This window comes from Talpa occidentalis, unplaced genomic scaffold (assembly GCF_014898055.3).
Source record: "Talpa occidentalis isolate TD23 unplaced genomic scaffold, MPIMG_talOcc4v2.1, whole genome shotgun sequence".
NCBI classification, from domain to species: domain Eukaryota; kingdom Metazoa; phylum Chordata; class Mammalia; order Eulipotyphla; family Talpidae; genus Talpa; species Talpa occidentalis.
The window spans coordinates 60,490,222-60,508,118 of record NW_026555331.1 but is presented as its reverse complement, the minus strand read 5'-3'; the positions used below and the strand labels follow the sequence as shown (position 1 = coordinate 60,508,118).

The 17,897-nt window shown below is 35.7% G+C and overlaps 1 protein-coding gene across 5 annotated transcripts in view; it reads left to right on the top strand.

Annotated features, from left to right (window-relative positions):
- CHD7 (chromodomain helicase DNA binding protein 7) overlaps positions 1-17,897 on the top strand; it is a 189,101-nt gene that overhangs the window by 137,701 nt on the left and 33,503 nt on the right. For all 5 annotated transcript variants that reach the window (XM_037506252.1, XM_037506276.2, XM_037506270.2 and 2 more), the window contains exons 8-15: positions 3,630-3,744; positions 6,867-6,950; positions 8,371-8,508; positions 8,605-8,726; positions 9,063-9,306; positions 10,439-10,615; positions 14,414-14,557; positions 15,760-16,015. In XM_037506252.1, coding sequence (XP_037362149.1) covers positions 3,630-3,744; positions 6,867-6,950; positions 8,371-8,508; positions 8,605-8,726; positions 9,063-9,306; positions 10,439-10,615; positions 14,414-14,557; positions 15,760-16,015 — 1,280 coding nt within the window. The remainder of the gene's footprint in view (positions 1-3,629; positions 3,745-6,866; positions 6,951-8,370; positions 8,509-8,604; positions 8,727-9,062; positions 9,307-10,438; positions 10,616-14,413; positions 14,558-15,759; positions 16,016-17,897) is intronic.

Here is a 17,897-nt window from a genome sequence, read left to right as displayed (position 1 = left end):
CTGTTTATTCTTCTATATGGCATAGAGCATGCCTCTAATTTTATGCTTTGTAAATACATTATTTTTCCAGCTCTGTTATTCAAAAGTCCATCTTAGACCCAGTTATTTGAGCTACAACCTTCATCATATACTAAAGTAACATTTATGTGGTACCATAGCTGCACTTTATTTTATTTTATTTTTTTTTATTTATTTATTTGTTTGTTTGTTTGTCTTTGTTTATACAAGCACTGGGTACAGTCAGAAGCGCAGAAGCGCGGGAGGGTGAGAGAATTCACCAGAGCCAGAGCGGGGAGCAGAGCAGGCAGAAGGACCGAAGCACACTGCTGAGGGGAGCAGCGGGCGGCAGGAGAGGTCCGCGCGCCATGCGGGACCCTCCTCCAGTGGCCGGGGAGCCGCCGGGGATTGAACCGGCGCCGCAGAGGCTGCGGGCAGCTTCGCAACCCAGCGCTCCACCGCTGCGCCACCGGGGAGGCCCCATAGCTGCACTTTATTCTGATCCTTTGATCTATTTGTCAATTAATGAGCCAGTAGCCCACTGTTTTATTTACAGAGGCTTTGTAGTATATTTTAATATCTGATATATCTAGTTTTCTCTATGAGATTTTCCTTTTTAATGTTTTGCTGGATAGTCTTACATGTTTGTTTATATATGTGTTTATAAGTACAGTATTAACTTGTTTGGTTCCATAAAAATGTTTGTATTTTTATTTACATTATGCTAAATTTGCAAATTATCATTTGTGATGTAAAATCATGCTATCTAAAAACAAGAATGTCTTTCCAATTGGTTCAACTCTATTTTTGTGTGTTTTACTATGATTTTAAATATTTCCTTGTAAGTTTTATACCTAAATTTTTCTCCAACACTGAATCTTCTAAGTGGTCATTGTGTGATTGGAGGCTGTTAACATCAGTCTGTTACTTTTTTTTTTTTTTTTTTTAAGATTTATTTATTCAGGCATATAAGAACTGGGGTACAGACCAGAGGTTTGGGGGGAGTGAGAGGATTCACCAGAGACAGAGTGGGAAGCAGAAACACACTGCTGAGGGGAGCAGTGGGTGAGACACTAGAGGTCTGCTGTGCCATGTGGGTTAGCTCCCTGGCCGGGGATCGAACTCGTGTTGCAGTAGCTTTGGATTGCTTCATAGTGAAGACCCTTAACCCTTTGCATCACCAGGGAGGCCCCATCGGTATGTCAATTTTATATACTGTTACATTACTGAATTATTTTGTTATTTTTTAATTAGTTTTCAAACTGATTCTCTAGGGTTTCCAGTTAATGCAGTTATATCATTTACAAACAGTTTAACTTTTGTTTTACATATATTACTCCTCATTTTTTCTCATTTAATAGCATTGGCTAACAGTTCATATATGATATTGAATAATTTTGGAGATAGTGGTCATCTTTGTTTTGTTTCTGATCTTAGGATGGCTGTGGCTTTTCTCCATTTAGTCGAGTCACTGAAAATTTCAGCCTAGTTTACAAGAGGGAAAACAGGGCGGGACCCACTTGCTGAAGTACCTGTGTCCACCTCATGACCACACTTGTGGTGCTCTAAAGGTGGGCACGTCAGCTACAACAGGAATACTGACTGCCCACATGCCTTTTTAGAAGTAATTAGAAGGCTAGAACTGGTTCTTTTTATGATGTGTGTTTTTCATTATAATAGTACTGAGTAATATTTATTGGAAATTTGGAAAATAAAAGTTGAAGGTTGACAATAAAGTACTTGCATAAGGAATGTCCACAGATACTGTTGTGGCAATTAAATCATCACTAAATTAATTGAAAACATACTAATTTACAATCCTGAAATTTTTTGTAAGTCAAAATGAGTCTTTCTATATTGAGGAAGATAAGGAACGACTAGTATGAGTGTTAGTATTTTCAGTGCTTTTCACTCAGACACATGGTAGGCACTCAGTATTTATTGACCACAGGCTGAATATGTTTTTCTCAGCTCCTTTTCCATGTGTTTTTTCTTTCATTCCAGTCATTAGAGGATTATTTTATCCAATCATCCCATCGGTCAGTGTGCAAGAGCAACAGTTCTCAAAGTATGGTCTCAGGCCTCCTAGGGTCCCTGATACCCTCTTGGGAGATCTGTAAGGTGAAAGCTTTTTAATTCTAAGGAAGATACTGGCCTACCATGTGGCACAGTTGAGTTTTCCAGAGGCTTCGTGATCTGTGATGTCACAGCAGACTGAATGAGAAGTAGATAAGAGAATCCTGCTATATCCTATTTATTATACCAGATATTGCAAGGCCACTTTCTACACTAAATTTATTATGTTTTAGAGAATATCATAAACTTTCATTAAAAATGTTACTTACACTGATGTGTAATGGATTAACTATTGTATTTTAAAATTAAGCAATAAATATTGATAGATATGCCCTAAATAAAAAAAAAATACTTTGCAATGTTACCATCCAAAAATGATAGTTATTATTACCAAATTGATGCAGTTTCATTTAGTCTATTTTCTCTGTGCATGCATAGAGAAAACAATTCATGTTTATATAAGGCATATGTATTTAAAGTCCTTATCTCTTTCAGTCTATTGCAGGACTAATGAGTCCTACTTTTGAAAATGCATATTTAGATGCTGCATAAATATAGATGATATATTTAATATCATAAGGCCTTCCTGTATCATTACTTTTTGAAAGATTTCACAATAGGTGCATAATTTTTAGAGTGATAATACTTTGATGTTGAAAGAGGTATATATTCAAGCATCTCCCTTCTTTTTAATGTCATCACCAAAAAGAGAAATAAGGCAGTTGAGGTGGGGTTGGGGCACAGAAGAGGATAATGAAACAAAAGAATACTATAATACCAAATGAAAGAATGTCATAGGTATCAGAAGACATTAATTATATAGTGATGAGTCTCAGGGAAAGTAAAGGGAGGATGGAGAAGATTCAGGTTAAGGTTACAGTAGAGGCAGCATATGCTCAGAGAAGGCAGATTTGTGTCTAAATGAGAGTTGCAAGAACTGGGTGGGCATTAGAGACTGAGAAATTCACAAGGGCTTGAGGGTTATCATTTCAGATTTTCTGAAAGAATTAGGTTGGGAGAGCAGGAACTGATCAGGAGCTGGTGGGGCATGGCTGTTTAGAGAGCAGGTAATACTCCTTTTGCTAGGATGGCTCTGAAGTATTAAGTTGGGTTTGTCTTTGCTCCTTTACATTTGAATCTTTTAAACTCAATACAGAAACTTTTATTTCTCAGTGATAAAAGGCTCAAAATATAAATTCATAATAAAGGCTACCCAGTAGTGCTAATTGTTTTATACTGAAGTGTAATACATTCACTTATCAAAATAGCTTGTTTCCTGTCCCTCTCCCCCCCCCCCCACACACACACCCTTTGTTTTTAAATGGGAACCAGGTACAAGCCTGCTGGAGGTCTCAGGACAGAAGGGACATTTTTAGGCACTGTAACTGATTTTCTTTTTTCTCAAAAGGTAGTGATAATGAATATTGCTTAACAGTCTATGAGTGATTAAACAGGTTATTTTGTTAATCATTTGTTTTGTTGACTTTTTAAACAAAAATACATATAATTAGGATTAATTGTTTTTTGCATGCTTCAAGTGTTTTTATTTTTTTTAGCTCTTACCTTCATTGTCAGTGGGCATCTGTAGAAGATCTGGAAAAAGATAAGAGAATTCAGCAAAAGATAAAACGATTCAAGGCAAAGCAGGGCCAGAACAAATTCCTTTCAGAGGTATGACATATTTAATTTAACTCCCTATATTTATTAAAATGTTTTGAATTTTGAATTTTAGTGAAGTTATTAAGGAAAGCCAGTTTGCCTCATTTGATGCTGTTACATGCATATTAGTAACTGGTTATTGCTAAAAATTTGTAAACAGGATATTTCTCATTCTTCCTGTTGCTTATTCTAGAAGATACTGATCCTAATGATATTATGTAGAAATATGATGGTAAGATTAACATCTTTTAATGAAAATATGGTTAGTAGATAGTGAAAATAAGTGGACAAAAAAGTTTTGTTGCAATTTAGCAAGTTAAAAACTATAGTAAGTATTTAGTACACGTTCAAGGATATAACATTTAACTTCAGTTGAGGAAGGTATGTGGCATATTTCTTTTGTTCAAGTCAATACCTGATTACAGAGAAGTCACTAAACTCATTTTTACAAATGTGCTGTGGCATAGATATGGATAAAATATTTTGTCTGTCCCCAGTTATCAATATGATGATACCTAGCACAGAGAAGAAAGCTCCATTTTAAAGCAGTGCCAAGATCTCCTTCAACATGGTCAATTATATATTTTTAAAAAACTGCTTACTGGATCTCTGGGCTTTTCATCACCAGTGTGGTGATAAAGTATAACTCAAGTGGATAAAAGTGAACCTTCATATTGTAAGATTAAACTATTAATTAAATTATTAATTTTCTTCTCCATAGATGTTATCAGATCCTACACTGTTAAAAAAAAGCATGAAATTTGTTACAAAAGAATATTTGTTTACCTACTTCACATCCCTAACCCATTTTGGGAGAGGGAGTGGGGACAAAACAGTGTTGAGTATTTTAGTTCATAAAATCCTTTTAATCTCATGTGACAGACCCATGTTCTCTTACAGTCTGTTTTCCCATGCTCCCAACAAGCATATTCTAAAGTTTATATTAGATGGGAAAGCAGGGGCTTGCTGTAAGTCTTTATCACCACCTGTTAGTCATGGTATTATGCTTCTTTGTAGTGCAAGAGTTAGCACTGAAGGGAATGGAGGTACTCGTATATGACTACTCCTTACCTCTTGGAGAATCTTTAGGTGATTTTTCCTTTGAAAGGGAAGTTTCTAAGAAAACATTATGAAGTTCTTTTTCTTTCCTGTCCTTCTTAATGAAACTAAATATAAATTTTTGTGACATTGGACAATTCGAAATCATTATCTGCCTTTTAGAAAGAGACTGTATTTTCTGCTGAGCTAGTCTGCAGATCAGGGTAGGGAAAAGGAGAGAATGCAATAGAAGCTGTCACCCCCTTCCCCAGCTGTCACACTCCATCCTTAAATCCTGATTCTGTTTATTAAGTTTATTTGGACTTTGTTTGCTGGAGTTGAAAGCACTTCAGCAACTTGTGCCTGACTCTAGCTTTGTAGCCTATCTGTTTGGATCTATGTGAATCACCTGTACCAAGGTTGAAATACATTAGATTGCTGGTAACTTGGCAACTAGAAAGCTTAGGTTTTGTCCTGAATAAAAGTAACATAAACTTGAGTCTGAAAAGATGATACAGGATTAGTAGAGAAGGATGAAAATTCTGTCTTCTCTCCCTTGTGTGGCATGCACACACACTTGCACGCACGCATACCTCTTTGTTGTAATCCATAGATAGTCAATGAGGCTTCGACTATTCTGTGGTTCTCCTACTTTGAGATTTTCAGATATGATTACTTTTGTGTTCTTTGGCCTACTTTAGGCTTCATTATAACTCTGCTGCAACTAAAATCTCTATTCAAAAACATTGAACTGAAAATTGCATTGTGTACATGCTGGCATTGATTACTCACAAAATAGAAGTGTTTAGGAGTCAAGTATTTTAATTGTTTAAGATCAGGCTGTTCTAAAGAGAGAGGCGTTCCCATCAAAACCTTGCTTAAAACATTTTAGTGTTTACTATATATATATATATATATATATATGTAACATACATATTGTTACCAAAATGTAGAAGCTTTTCACAAAGTCAATGAATTAATGTGTTAACATTTTAAATTAGCTAAACATTTCAGTGATTATTTTGCCTTAGTAATCAACTCTATGTAAAATCCTGAGGCAGTAGAAATACATCTCTGTATTTTTGGTTTTTGTTTCATAATTTACTATCCAAAGTGTCCACACTGGGAATTATAAGTGGGCACAGTAGCCCAGAGAATGTTTGTTATCCTTGAGCCAACTATGATCACAGAACTTATCTTTTTAACCTGTAGTTCAGGGGATAAGACGGGCATCTGAATGACATCTAATAGGTCTTTGAGAAGCATTTTAGTGCAGCTATATTACTGATAAATTAATCTGTGGGAACACATACCAGTGTGTCTTTTGTCTTCTGATTATCTTATCCTGACTTCTTTAAAGTATGGCTTAGTCCATAACTTCCCTTTGAGTCAGATTCTATTCTTTCATAGGAGATAGCCTGCAACAAGCAAAGGTTGTTAATATACTGGGTAAATAACCAATCATTTCAGCCTTGTTTCTTTAGCTTAATACAATTAGCCAAATGCTCTATGTTTAATACAGATAAGTCTTTGGAACATTTAGATTAATGACAAGACTGTATACAGTTGAGGTATTGCTACTGACTGGCAAAGACCATCAAAACTATAAATTCTGTTCATGCTGAAATATGAAACTCACTGTTTTCAGCTTTTGAATAACATTCTGTAAACAATGCTATAAGGCATCAAGCAACTCCAGTAGTTGTGAGACTCCAGTAGCACTTACTGTGGCTCTCATTCTTTATAGCAAGCTGTGGTTTCAAGAATGCTAAATGCATTGCATGCCATAAGCCTTTTGGATTGCTCATTAGTGAATTGTAATTTCACACTTCATTTAAAATATTCTTAAACATTCTCTCACAGTAAAAAGGTTTCACACAGTAATTAAAAGACCCAGTTAACAAAGTCTGAGAAGTCTGATTTCCTCATGGGGAATGATTTTACTAAATTGTAGCATTTCAATTAACTTGATAGAATTTGCCAAATATAAATTTTGTATTGCTGTGACCCAAAATATTATTGCCTGGTGAAAGGGAAATAGTATTTACTCCCAGGAATTAAATAGACATTTAAACTTTTTTTTTCCCTTGATGCAGATTGAAGATGAGCTTTTTAATCCAGATTATGTGGAGGTTGACCGGATAATGGACTTTGCACGTAGCACAGATGACCGGGGAGAGGTAACAGATCATTTGTATTAGGGGGCAGTGACTCAGACATCTTATATGCGTTTACAGAGAATGATGGTGTAATCCTAGACCTGGTCCTCATCACAGCCGTGGGTCATGACAATACTTGGTCTAAATTTTCACTGTAATTTAGTGATTTACTATTAGAGTTAAGAATGAGTAATAGTGCTAAATATATTTCATGTTTAGCCTAAGAGCTTTTTAAAAGAAATCAGTTTTCACTGTGAAATAAATACATCGTCATTTTGATGATTTCAGAATATGCTAAATAAATGTTCAGTACCTTTTGGTATAAATCTCTTGTGGAGCACAAATTTCCCTTACATAATTAAGAACACTTTTATAGGAAAATGGAATTTAATATTATCTAGCATTGGACATCCTTAGTGAAGTTGGTGAACTTTGTTTAATATAGTACACAGAGGATAATAAAGTATTTCTACTTTTGAGATGTCAGTCTTGGCATTCTCATGTTGCTCTGAAAAACCCCAGAGGTTGTAAGGGATTTCATTAGTACAGTAAAAATAAAGGCAAGTATAGTGACTTCCTGAGCATGGCATCTTGTTAATGATGTGCTCACTGATCTTGAGTTCTGTCATTCCTGATTTCTTTACATAAATTACGTTTTATAATGCAAGGTGTTTGGATCTCACTTGTCTTGGTGAGAATCTAAAGTGAACTCCCATTTTCTCCATTCTGTGTATCATGAAGTCATGATGTGTCAAAAACTCTATCTGTAACATGATGTTTACTTTTCCAGTTCCACTTAATTGTACTTTAACATCACAACTATATCATATCTACCTTGATCAACAAACCCAAGTATTTTCTAGAAAGAGATAAAGGAAAACTTGTGTATTACCTAAGATATTTTCTCTTCCAGCCAACATTATTTTAAAGTGATTGTATGCAAAAAGTCTAACAGCAGAGATCCTAGTAAATTCAGTCCAGTTTCTCATTGTTTAAGAAACTACCCAATTATATAAATATGAAGATAATTTAAAATGTGAGTCTGAATCAGACACCTGATAAATGATTCACACAGATAAAAAACATCTCATTCAGCTTGCTACCTTTTTTTTAAGAGTTTTTGACTTTTTAACATTACTTAATAGAGATATAGATAAATATTAATTTGTTCTGATAATACTCAATAATACTATTTCCAGTTTAGACTTGAGACTCTCTAAGTAGAAACTACTGTTTAATGGTCATAGTTTTAAAATTTCTACCAACTTAGTTATACTGTTGCTAGAGTAGTGCCTATTGATAAATAAAATAGAGTATATATTTTTCCTTTATATATGTATTTGTGTGTGTGTGTGTGTGTGTTTATATGCACACATATACCCATACATACATATGTTCTGGTCAAATGAATATAATTCTCATTTATTTAAACCTGTCGCAGCCTGTAACTCACTATCTGGTGAAATGGTGCTCACTGCCTTATGAAGACAGCACCTGGGAGCTAAGGCAGGACATAGATCAAGCCAAGATCGAAGAGTTTGAGAAACTGATGTCCAGAGAACCGGAAACAGAGCGTGTGGTAAGAATTGGCTAGTGGTAGAGGGCTTAATTTGAAAATAGCATGGTGGTGTGATCTCTGAGAAACCACTAATGGGATTTATTATATTTGAAACAGGAGCGGCCTCCTGCTGATGATTGGAAGAAATCGGAGAGTTCCAGGGAGTATAAAAACAATAACAAACTCAGGGAATACCAGTTGGAGGGAGTGAACTGGCTACTTTTCAATTGGTACAACATGTATGTAAAATACACTTCTCTTCACCCAAAAAAGTCTCTTTTCCCTTGCAGTTATTAAAAATATAAATCAAATGTAACTTAAATGGCATTTCAACTCTAATAAGGATTTTAAAGAACAAGCATTGAAAATATGCCTAGCATTTGCTTAATCAACAAATATAAATATTGAGATTGATATATGTAGAAATAATTTTTATTTCATAAAGGATTTTGTTTGAAAATATATTTCACTTTATCTAAGATATGCATTTGGGAATATAATCATATATATTGTGGAATGGAAGGAGTGTGCAATATGTATCATTAAACTTTCCTTATTTTTTTTCCTTCCCAAAGGCGAAACTGCATTTTAGCAGATGAAATGGGTTTGGGAAAAACTATCCAGTCCATTACATTTCTCTATGAGATATATTTGAAAGGAATCCATGGCCCTTTTTTAGTAATTGCCCCATTATCCACAATCCCCAACTGGGAAAGGGAGTTCCGTACCTGGACAGAGTTGAATGTGGTTGTGTATCATGGGAGTCAAGCTAGTCGTCGGACCATTCAGTTGTATGAAATGTACTTCAAAGATCCCCAGGTAAAAGATCACAGGTGGTATTCCTTATGCTTACTATGTGCATTTTAAAGATTTGAAAGTTAAAATGGTCTAAATGATTTGGGACAAAGTACTAAATTTTATAAAATTGAGAAATTTGCTTTAGATTTCTTACCCAATTTGTATTATATTACCACATCTTATGATTATAGCACTTTATTTTTATAGCTTTGATCATTCTGATTATTAGATGAGAATGAATGAAATTTTATCTTGGCTGACCACTGATTATCATTTAATATATTGATAATGCTGCTAATGTTTTTATTTTATAAGACTAAGAAAAAAATTTTTAAAAGACATTATGAATAAAGAATATTTTATTGTACTACTATTAAACATTAAAAATACTAGATATGTAGTATTGAATTTCACATTGAGTGAAGTAGAAATAAATCCAAAGGGAAGAATTTATACTTTGTTTCTTAGCAATTATGGTAACTTTCAATGTATTCTCATTATCTGTATAAAATTACTCTGTGATACTGACAGTGAAGCATTGTGAGTGACATGATGAAGAAGGAAGAACAGTATCTGCTAAACTAGTTTTAAACTATAGGCAATAAATGGAAGTTCTATAACCAGCATGAAGTGTAGAATCTAACTGCAATGAAATAAGAGGAGAAAAGTATTGAAATCTATTTTTGTATTTAACTCTAGTTTTGGGAAATTATGTTCTATCTTAGGTAAATGTTTCTTTTCATTTCAGCATTTTGAAAGTAGAAAAATAAGGTAAAAAAAGTAAAAAACTTTAAAAAGTAAAAATCTAAACAATTGGCTTAGTATATAATCCTTTTGGCCTATCACCTTTGGGTGTCTGTAGGATGTGGCTAGAATGGGCACACTTTGTGGCACTTTACTGTGTATGATCTGTAAGAAATCAGACTGGAAATTTTACTAACAATTTTCTAACTTCATTAAAAAAAAAGGTTTTAAACTTTGCTATGCCATAATAACTTAAAGCTTCCAACATACCTTTTAAACAAAATATGTTACCTGAAATAAAAGTTTTATTCCCAAAGGGACAAATACATCTATTTTATGCTATTTATTCATCCTCAAAGTTACTAACATAATCATTAATGTGAATCATAATTCAGAGTTATTCTTGTAGGGTCGAGTGATAAAGGGGTCCTATAAGTTTCATGCCATCATCACTACATTTGAGATGATTTTGACTGATTGTCCTGAGCTGCGAAATATTCCATGGCGCTGTGTAGTCATTGATGAAGCCCACAGGCTGAAGAATAGGAACTGCAAGCTGTTGGAGGGACTCAAGATGATGGACTTGGTCAGTGATCATATTAGTGATTCCATTGAACCTGAATAGCATTGTTACTGACTCAGTATTCCTGTTGCTCTGAATCTTGAGCTTTCAGTTACTCAGAAGTTACTGTTGTCTCCGTGATTCTTACATTGTTGACTGGTATCTTTGGAGAGTTGTATTCTTGCAGAGTATAGTCGTGTTATATTCACTGAAATCAAGTATTTGCTTTTCCCCTGTGTTTGTAAATACTGCCTTTTCATAAGCTGTTGGACCAAACTTTTGCTCAGTGATGATAATCCAGTCATTTTCCAGTACTCACAGGTTTTTGGCCTACTGGCACCAGCAGGACTTGAAGATGCAAGTTCTCAGTAGTTGGGTCAATACCTTGAATTAGTCCAGTTTGCACAGACACTTAGAAATTTGGGGCATTGTAAGACCTCAAGTTGGAGCTGTAATTTTAGGGCACATGGATCCCTACCCTGCCAATTTCTTAAGAAATGCTCCAGTCTTCCTGATAATACTTTCTAGGTTTTTTACAGTAGGAATACCATGGGATAGTATTGTCATACTATGTATACTAGAAATGGCAGGATTTGATTGATTTTTTTCCCATTGCATACGGCTTTGTGTATGACTTCCTAGCAGACACTGCTACATGACTTCAGTGATTCTCAGGTGCTTTTCATGCCTTTGTTTTCAAGCTGGGTTTTGATCACTTGTTTTCATTGTCAATGTACATTTTAAAAGCAAAGTTGCTATCATTTAACCTACCTTGGATGTTTTGATGAGTTTCAAGAAAGCACAAAAAGATTTTTAAATCCCTTTAATGTTGACCTCTGTAGATTAATTTGATCTCTTGTTAATTGAGGGTTGTGAGATGGGAAGGAATGTTCTGTAGGTTCATAGCTATAAATTTATTACTGAAGATTCATTCTACCAAAAAAAAAACAAAACACTTAAAAACTTTCTTTTGCATCTGGTTCTTTGAAGCAACTGCTTTTATTCTTAAATTAAGGGGACTGAATGAGCCAGTTATTCTTTTAATTAAAAACAACCAAAATCTGCTTTTGATAAAAGGAAAAAACTCTGATGGAATTATTCTATTTAGGGTGGAACTTCCCATTTTCTTCCCCTCATGAATTATTATCTAAAACCTTTCTTAAAGCAGTTAAAATTATTTGGGCACAGTCCAAAAAACAAGTAAATAGGCGTGAAGACATGGTTAAGCATATATAAAAAAAAATAAACTCTGTGGCTGTGTTGGGTCTCTCCAGTTGATCCTTTAGCATTACTTGAAGTAAACCTGTATTCTGTATTGGAAATGTCTGTTTTCTGAGTAGGTATCTTTACACTGGTCCACATAAGATACAACATCCAGAAGCCTTCAGTAGTTATCTGAGTGTATTTAAGTTTGTTTCTATTATTAGTTCATGTGTTCCCAGATATTAGATTCTTACTGCAAAGCAATCCTCCATTGGCAAGTACCGATTAGTTGAACTCTTTTCAACATCAAACGATTTTAATTGGGTGCTTTAAAGGATTTTTGATTGCTTATTATTAACACTGCAAACAGATTGCAATCTTGTATCCATATAATTTTTCTGTTACATATTTCAGTGTTCCTTAACCTTTTTCAGATACTAGCACATACAGAAAATTATAGTATTTATATGTCACACGGGTAACCAGAGAATACTACTCACTGCCACGGGAGACCCATCCTGGCATCCTGACTGTCACAGCTCTGCTGGCTGCGCCAAGGATGTGGCATTACCTGTAACTCATTTGTGCCTCACCAGCTTGGAAACTCTGATTAGCAAATGAACAAAATACTTGCTTTACTGATGTGCAAGAATCTTTATCGCAAAAGACATGTTTCCAGGATGGAATACATTACTGTTGTTCATATTTAGAATAGAATTTTATTTGTCCAGTTCTGAACAGCTCATTGTCTAGTGTTTGAATCCTTACTTAAAATGAATACCGTGAGAACTTACATACTTGCCACTTTTATTCTACTTTCCTAGAATAAGTCATGGTAAACATTGCAAATAACAACTTTATCCAACTATGAGCGGTTACTCACACCAGTATCCATTATCGTAAAGAGATACTTGATGACAATTATCTCCAAGTGCATTTTCAGAAAGAGAAGAGCAGTAGTGTCTTTAGTTTTCCCATGAAAATAATGGTTGAGGAACATTTATGGTGTTCACTGTCTTCCACAAGAGCTGTTCACTATCTTCCACAAGAGCTCTGGAAAGCAAACCAGCTTTCTCCTTCATTGACAAGGAGGCGTAGTAGTAGTTCTTCATTAATTCTTTAATCTCATTTTTATTGTCAGGAGGCCTCACAAAAAACAGTGGGTCAAAATGAAATTAAATAGATATCTGGCCATCAGAATTTAAAAAAAGAATGGTAGCATTGTCAAGCCAACCGTATCTGCTAGCATAGTTGAGCTTGGAGTTAAGTTTGATTGCAGTTTTATTTGACATTTTGTGATACTGCATATATTAATTGTATGTTACTTAGTGCTTATATACTTCCAAATGGAAATGTGGCTTTATTGCACTATGCAAGTGCAACTTTATAAAAGGGTCATATGAGTAATTACTTGGTGTAAAGTGGCTTTAATTAGACCTTGAGAGGAATCAGCATGAAAAGCTGATCAGCATGAATCAGCGTTCCTTTTTTTCAAACAAGTTTATTTTGAAAGTAAGTTTAAAGGTTTTTTTTTTTTCCTAAAGTACTTGGTTAGATTTCAGGATTTAACTTGGTAATAAAGACTGTGAAAAAACTGGGAGATAATGCTTAGTATCAATACAGCTCTTTTATTGCGGTAACTCTTTTCCTGACTGTGACAACAATTTTTTGAGCATTATTGGATAGAGTAGCCCAGGAATTAAGTATGGGGGCGGTGGGGTTAGGGGAGGAGTGGTATGGTTGTGGGCCATGTTATCCACCATTGTGGAAGATTTAGATTTGAAAACTCTATTCTTTATGAATTTAGCAAGTTTTAAGATATTAGTGGTCCACGTAATTCTTCCTTTATCAAAGGCCTCATTTTCAAAGGAGGACAAAGGAGGAATAAAAGCAAATTGAATTGTTTTACCTTGCCTTCAAAGGCCTTCAATGACAGATAAGACATGATAGAAAGTAAGAATATTAGCATGACCTTAGTTATATCATTCATCTAGTATTTACTGAGCATATACTGTGCTTGGCAACCAAGTCTAATCAGATTCCAGGTTAAATACTGCTTTTGAACCTATCAGGAGAAGCTTTCAGAATTAGTTTTGTTAGCTATACCGTACACCAAATAACAAAAAAAAAAAAAAAAAAGCATAGAATAGTACCTTTAAGACTAATAAAGTCACTTGTCAAGACTGGTCTCTGGTCACAGAGAAGGATTTCCTTCTCTGTGTTAGATAGAAATAGGAAGACAAGCTTATGAATACATCAGGAAATCAGGAGAAAGAGAAGCATGTAAGCTTTATTTGAGTGTAGGGATTTTAGGGAAAAAAACTTGAACTGATGGGGAAAAAAACATTGCGATTTAGGGGACATATAGTCACAACACTGAAATGTTGGCCCCAGGAAGAAAAGAAATGACCAAACATATTTAAGTGTTCTGCAGCAGTCTAGAAGAATCTTATTTTTCTTATATGTCTGCTTTTGTGCCTAATTCCTATACTTTACATAAGGTGGATGCTGAATCAGTGTTAACGAGTAGAAGTAGAAAAAGCCCCTAGAGAGTATTTATGGTTTTAAGAAGCCATTTTTGTTATAGTTTGCTCAGCTGCTTTCCTTGCACTCTTACAGGAACACAAAGTGCTGCTGACAGGGACCCCACTACAGAACACTGTGGAAGAGCTCTTTAGCTTGCTTCATTTCTTGGAACCAAGTCGCTTCCCTTCAGAAACCACCTTTATGCAAGAGTTTGGTGATCTGAAAACAGAAGAACAGGTACTTAACATGTCTACATTGCATTTTAGTCTTATAATTGAAGGCTGACCCATAAAATGGCAAAGCATTAGTATTTAACTATTTAAAAATGTAAGCTCTACCTATCCTCCCTCCAGTAGACAGGATACTTATAGACCTTTAGCTCCTTCCAAGTCACCATTGTGGAGGTTCTGTTTGCCTATCTGTTTGCCATCATGCAGGGCTGAGTTCTGGAGCGAGGTTTTGTACCTATTCATGTAATTTTCAGAGACTGCTGTTCTATTCATATTGGCGGTTTTGCTATGTATACTTGCAGGCTTAATATCAGAAGCCAGTGAAGTTTGTAGAGGCATTTGCTGCCCGGAGTTTTGACTCTAGGCTTATGTCTTAGCTCTGTATACTTGGTCATATGCTTATTTTTCTGAATCCGCATATTTTCATTTGGAAATGTGGAAAATTGAAATCCTACCCCCACAGGATTTCTGTGAGAATTAAATGAGGTATTGTATGTGCAAAGTGCTTGCTTATTTTATACACCACAAGAGCTTTTTTTTTTTTTTTTTTTTTGGGTGCTCATCATTTTGCTGTATTTGAAAGAGATATAGAGATATGCTTGAAATCTTGATCTTTGTGTACCCTGCCTCCTTGCTAACCCCAAATACTCTTTAAAACCTTTTAGTTTAGTTCAAAGTGAAGTATGTTTTGGTTTGGTTTGTTTGTTTGCTTTTCTAAAATGAGCACACTTTGCTGTGCTGCATCCTATTGTCAATCAACAGAGAAAGGAACAGAGAGAATCAGCTCTGCTTGCCTAGTGGTGTAGGACTAGGTAACTCCTTGCTCACTCACTCATTCTCTGAGCCCTTTCTAGAAGCATAGCACTCTTCATGGCATTCTTTTCTCTTTCCTTGTCATCACTGTGACTTAAGACAAACAGAAGAGAAACTAAGTGAATGAATTGGGTGCTTTTCTGCTGTGTGATTTTCAAGTATTCTGGCTATTCAGGACCCTGGGATAAGTGAAATGCTCCATTTGAAAGGGAATCATTCAACCTTTGTGTACTTCTGTTGTGAAAATGGACAGATTAGTGCCTGAATACCCTTCTGGGCTTTGACAATTGAAAATAAATGGTAAATAAGTAAGGTAATCCTGATTTCTCATGTTAGAGTATATGTTAACATGCAAGCAAATCATGATACTAGCATTTACTTAAGGTCCTTTTTTAGGTGCAAAAACTCCAAGCTATTCTAAAGCCAATGATGTTGAGACGTCTCAAGGAAGATGTAGAAAAGAACTTGGCCCCCAAAGAAGAAACTATTATTGAAGTTGAGCTAACAAACATTCAGAAGAAATATTACCGAGCCATCCTTGAGAAGAATTTTACATTTCTTTCCAAAGGTGGTGGTCAAGCTAACGTACCTAACCTTTTAAACACTATGATGGAATTACGAAAGTGCTGCAATCATCCGTACCTTATTAATGGTAAGCCTGGCCACTTGTAAACTTGTTACAGTGACTATCAAAGCGCCAGAAATCCTTTTCTTCCTCTAGACTGAGGATTTTATGGTTTGTAGTCATTACTGTAGCCTGTCATCTTTTTGTGGGTTTCACCAGCTTCCTATTTTTTACAATGCCTCCTTCTGTAGTGGCTGAAGATGAAGGACCATGGCCCTGCTGAGCTCTGAAACAGGACCACATTGCACCCTTCTCCTTCCCTACAGCTGTCTCACCCCTGAAAGGAGGCATTAGTGCTTCATGATTGAAAATTATCAAAGGTGCTGACAGTTAAAGAGAAATTAGCCCCTTTTGAGATTTTCTTATGTACCTTGGATGGGAAAAATATCTTTGGATTTCTCTGTCTAGAGGCCTTTAGCACCTATTCCCTAAGAATGCGAGACTATCTTAATGCTTTGATAATTGTTTCTCCCTGTGGCTGATGAATACTTTATGGTTTTCCTGTTGTCTTACCTAAATTGGTAGCATTATGTAGCTGATATGAGTAAAAAACTATTGTATACATTCACAAATCATTAAAAGGTTAAATACTGCGTGCCTATGATGTACAAACTCTAGATAATATAAGTACCTTCAGTTTGTCAGGAGTTGAGATTAGGAAAACCTTTAGAAAAACATGGCATTTGAGACAAGCCCACAAGGAAGGAAGAAGGGTCTTGCCAGTCAAGGTAAGAAAAAGAAAAGATGTTTAGGCTGAAATAATAACTTGAACACAGTGAAGGAGGCAGGAAAACAAAGGGGATCTTGCCTGAAGTATAAAGTATATGTAACGGGGCCTCCCTGGTGGCGCAAGGGGTTAAGACGCAGCACTATAAAGCTGTCCACAGCCACTGCAGCACAAGTTCAATCCCTGGCCAGGGAGGTGAACCACATGGTGCAGCAGACCTCTCCTGGCTCTCCCGCTGCTCCCCTCAGCAGTGTATGTATTTTAGTCAATCCACCTGTTATGCTCCCCACTCTGTCTCTCGTGAATCCTCTCTACCTCCACACCTGGCCTATCTGTCAGTTCTTGGATGCATTAAAAAAAATCTTTTAAAAAAAAAGTAAAATATATGTAAGGAATGGTGGGACAGTAAGCCTTAGACATACTGGGGTGCTGCTGCAGAAAACCTTAAATGCTAGGTTGTGGATTCTGGCTTTAGTCTACAGGCAGTGGAGAACCACTACTAGTATTTGAGCTGAGATCATTAGTAATGTAATTCAGGCTCTTTGGTCTGGCAGCATTGTATAAATGGATAGGAGTTGGGAAAGACAGATAAGCAGAAAGACCAACATAGAGGCAATTGCTCTAGTTCAGGCAGGAGTTACAATGGGTGAAAGATGATGACCAGCTAAATTGGGGTGCATGATTATAACCATCCAACATGCAATTAAATTTCTTTATAAGGCAAAAAAATTAAGCTCATTCTGCCTTTATCACAATATATGAGGTCCTAGGGCACCTAATTTAAGGAGCTCCTAATCTTTCCCCCTTCTGTAACTTACACACCCATCAGTTACCTCAGATCCAGAAGTTTTAGGTTCTAAATGATAAAGTGATCCATGTGTGGGTGACAGTCGTTGGATCCTAGAGTCCATTTCTATGGTGTGACATCAGTGCACCTCTTCTTAAAACTTCGTGCTTTTAGCTCTGTCTTCTAACAAGAGTATCGTGTGGTAATTATATATTTAGTGCTGCCAACCTATTAATCATCATGTGTTTAAGAGTTTGTGAGGTGATTATGGTGTCAACGAGTTTGCGCCTAAGTCAGGGAGAAGGAGTTGGAACTAGGGTGATTGATGGTATGAGTAAAGCGTATCTGTGGGCATGTAGGTGTGTGCAAGCACATCTATTTTTGCTTTTAATATC